Genomic DNA, 3444 nt, shown 5'->3' with positions numbered 1-3444 from the left:
TCGTATTCATCGTCTGCTTCGCAAGGGCAACTATGCCGAGCGTGTCGGTGCTGGCGCTCCTGTTTACCTGGCTGCCGTGATGGAATACTTGGCCGCTGAAGTTCTTGAGTTGGCTGGCAATGCTGCCCGTGACAACAAGAAGACGAGAATTATCCCTCGCCATCTGCAGCTGGCCATCCGCAACGATGAGGAGTTGAACAAGCTGCTCTCAGGCGTCACCATTGCTCAGGGTGGTGTTTTGCCCAACATCCAGGCCGTTCTGCTGCCCAAGAAGACCGAGAAGAAAGCATAAGTGCTCCAATAGCAACAATATACATTCTTGTACATACACATATAAACCCAAACGTCCTTTTCAGGACGACCAAAACATGACAAAAGATTTAAGAGAATTTTCATAATTTTAAAGTATAAATAAAATGCTCCATGCAGGCTAACGCACATTTTAGTTGGTAGCGAAGAAGTTGCAGGGAATAAAAGAAGTACAGTTGTGCTCGACGCATTGGAAATTGTGATATTGTGCCTAATATTTTCTGTCGTGGGGGATATGACAAACAAACCTTTTTTTTGCCCACCTACGCAAGTACCCTTTTCCAACATATTGCAGCACTTTGACTAAACATTCTGCCTACCGCGATATCTCTCTGGGTATTCTAATTTTCTACCGCAGGAGAGGAAATAGCACTAGGGACCATGTAATTTTCCAACAGCATCACGCTTAATGCTTATGCTTATGCAGCGTACTTTGATGGGAGCACACTTTTATTATTAAAATACAAGTTTTGAAAATGTGTCTTCTCTTTTAGATTATTTTGTGGTCCTGAAAAGGACCGATTGTTTACTTTCGAACAGGAGACTGAACAAATTTTCTTAACCGCCGAAACCGTACAGCGTGCGGCCTTGCCTCTTCAGAGCATACACAACATCCATGGCTGTGACTGTCTTCCTCTTGGCGTGTTCGGTGTAGGTGACGGCATCACGGATAACGTTTTCCAAAAACACCTTCAGCACTCCACGAGTCTCCTCATAGATGAGTCCCGAGATACGTTTTACACCGCCACGACGAGCCAAACGGCGGATAGCGGGCTTCGTGATACCCTGGATGTTATCACGCAGAACCTTGCGATGACGCTTAGCGCCTCCCTTTCCCAAGCCTTTGCCACCTTTACCACGACCAGTCATTTTTTTTCACTACCTTGCTTCACGAAACAAATATCAGGAACGAATGTTGTACTGCCGAAAAGTACACTCCTATTTATACTAAAACACCACCGAAACACGAGTGAGTCCGAATGATATGCTCATCTCGCTCGGGAAATGAAATAGCATGCTTCGGGCTGCTCTCGCTCTCGTTTCAACCCTCCGCCAGGAGAATGCTATATAAGCAAGCATCAGTGCCTGCGATCGCTTATTGTAAATTCGAATTTCAAACGTTGAAGTGAAAATTGAAGATGGCCCGTACCAAGCAGACTGCTCGTAAATCCACTGGTGGCAAGGCGCCACGCAAACAACTGGCTACTAAGGCTGCACGTAAAAGTGCTCCAGCAACCGGTGGCGTGAAGAAACCTCATCGTTATCGCCCTGGCACTGTTGCCCTGCGTGAAATCCGTCGTTACCAGAAGAGTACCGAGCTGCTGATCCGCAAACTGCCTTTCCAGCGGTTGGTTCGTGAAATCGCTCAAGATTTCAAAACCGACTTGCGTTTCCAGAGCTCGGCAGTAATGGCACTGCAGGAAGCTAGCGAAGCCTATCTGGTCGGTCTCTTCGAAGATACCAACTTGTGTGCCATCCATGCCAAGCGTGTCACAATCATGCCCAAGGACATTCAACTGGCCAGACGTATTCGTGGCGAGCGTGCTTAAGTTGATATTTCTTCGACAAGCGCATAGCAATTGTATTCAAATCGGTCCTTTTCAGGACCACAAAATAACTTCCATTGAGATTTTTTATTTCTGCATGCTAGTCGTATTATTTTTCTCAAATAAAGTATTTACATATATAACATATCTTTGCTTCGTCGTAGTCAGTTTGGCTACTCAATATTGTGCGAAAGCCTTGTTTTACTTATGCAATATAAACAAATCGGCAATTCAATGGGGACATCATCCATCCAATAAATTCTTACCGTATATGATTCGTATTAAATGTTCCGATGTCATGTCGACTTGTTATTCGAGTGGATATTCTTACGAGGGGCATTTTGAATAATTGTTTATAAAAAATGTGTGCATAGAAACCATTGTTTGTCTGTAGAAATCCTTTATACTCAATTTTAGTATTATACGCGCTTTTACAATGACCAATAAATTCCACATTTTTGATATTCTTGTTTATGGGACAGAAACTGTTTGACAAAGGTTTTTGAGGCTTCCACTAGTACCACTATCATGTATTAAAAGGCCGTTTAAAATATAAATATGTGAAAATATTATAAAAAAGTAATGAAGAAATGTTCTTAAGATTCACACTAATTGGGGTAGACAATTAAATTTACGAAAAATAGATTCTTTCGATTTTTGCTTTGAGATAAATGTAGGTGGTAGTGCTATGTGGGTATGAAAGGCTGTTATTTGTGGCTAAATATTTGCAAAAATGGATCATAAATAATATTAAATTGAAAATCATATTGATTTCCTTAAGAAAAAAGTCTAACAATAACATATTTTTAAACATTTATATTTTTTGACCCCTAAATTCAGTGCTGAACATACCCAGAAAGTAGTCTTTTTGTACTCTATAGGGTTATCTTCAAAACGATTTAAAAATACCATTCTAACCGATAAGTGAATATCTGATCGATGACCCTTAAAGTAAATAAATCAAATTTTATGTTTCAAAAATAAGTTTTGTTAAATAAGCTTACATTGGTATTTATTAATGTCATTGAATCCAAAACATAAGAGTTGGATATCTAGTTGTGAAAGTTTGCACATGTATTATAAATCGATGATGGACGATACTTAAAAAACGAATTATTTACAATAATATTTGAAACATTTGAGAATATGAATCAATCAAAATTGATTTAAATTATTTAATAATTATATACAGAAAAGCCAAAATAAGTCGGACGTTCAATGAAACTTTTGCAACACAAATCACCAATGCTAAAATCATCGTCGTACTGCCCTTCTCCTCGATTCTCACTCGAACGGGTGACCTGCCATTTATTCCAACCAGCCACGAATTCATTAAAAAGTGTATTATTTTTGTGAAGAAATATGTCTGATTCTGCAGTTGCAACTTCCGCGTCTCCAGTGGCTGCTCCACCAGTACCAGCTGAGAAGAAGGTGGCCGCCAAAAAGGCATCTGGATCCGCTGCGGCTACTGCAAAGGCTAAGAAGCCCGCAGCGCCACCAACGCATCCCCCAACTCAGCAAATGGTTGACGCTTCGATTAAGAGCTTGAAGGAACGTGGGGGCTCATCGCTCCTGGCAATTAAGAAAT

General features: G+C 40.8%; 3 protein-coding genes across 3 annotated transcripts; 2 read left to right on the top strand and 1 right to left on the bottom strand.

The window, feature by feature from the left end:
* Positions 1-6: 6 nt before the first annotated feature.
* Positions 7-358, top strand: LOC117591677 (histone H2A-like). Its single transcript, XM_034285001.1, has one exon. The coding sequence runs from the start codon at positions 80-82 to the stop codon at positions 290-292; it is 213 nt and encodes a 70-aa protein (XP_034140892.1). The 5' UTR covers positions 7-79; the 3' UTR covers positions 293-358.
* A 457-nt stretch (positions 359-815) lies between these two features.
* On the bottom strand, positions 816-1226 carry LOC117591679 (histone H4). Its single transcript, XM_034285003.1, has one exon. It carries the CDS (start codon positions 1177-1179, stop codon positions 868-870), a length of 312 nt encoding a protein of 103 aa, XP_034140894.1. The 5' UTR covers positions 1180-1226; the 3' UTR covers positions 816-867.
* A 174-nt stretch (positions 1227-1400) lies between these two features.
* On the top strand, positions 1401-1916 carry LOC117591678 (histone H3). The gene has a single exon (XM_034285002.1). The coding sequence runs from the start codon at positions 1449-1451 to the stop codon at positions 1857-1859; it is 411 nt and encodes a 136-aa protein (XP_034140893.1). The 5' UTR covers positions 1401-1448; the 3' UTR covers positions 1860-1916.
* The last annotated feature ends 1528 nt before the right edge of the window (positions 1917-3444 follow it).

The sequence above is a fragment of the Drosophila guanche genome, unplaced genomic scaffold, assembly GCF_900245975.1.
Source record: "Drosophila guanche unplaced genomic scaffold, DGUA_6, whole genome shotgun sequence".
Lineage (NCBI taxonomy): Eukaryota > Metazoa > Arthropoda > Insecta > Diptera > Drosophilidae > Drosophila > Drosophila guanche.
The sequence above is the reverse complement of the archived record's forward strand: the minus strand, read 5'-3'. Positions and strand labels throughout refer to the sequence as shown.

Bases quoted from the DNA above. Each gene is read 5' to 3' on its own strand.
- LOC117591678 (XM_034285002.1), top strand. From the start codon at position 1,449: ATGGCCCGTACCAAGCAGACTGCTCGTAAATCCACTGGTGGCAAGGCG.
- LOC117591677 (XM_034285001.1), top strand. From the start codon at position 80: ATGGAATACTTGGCCGCTGAAGTTCTTGAGTTGGCTGGCAATGCTGCC.
- LOC117591679 (XM_034285003.1), bottom strand. From the start codon at position 1,179: ATGACTGGTCGTGGTAAAGGTGGCAAAGGCTTGGGAAAGGGAGGCGCT.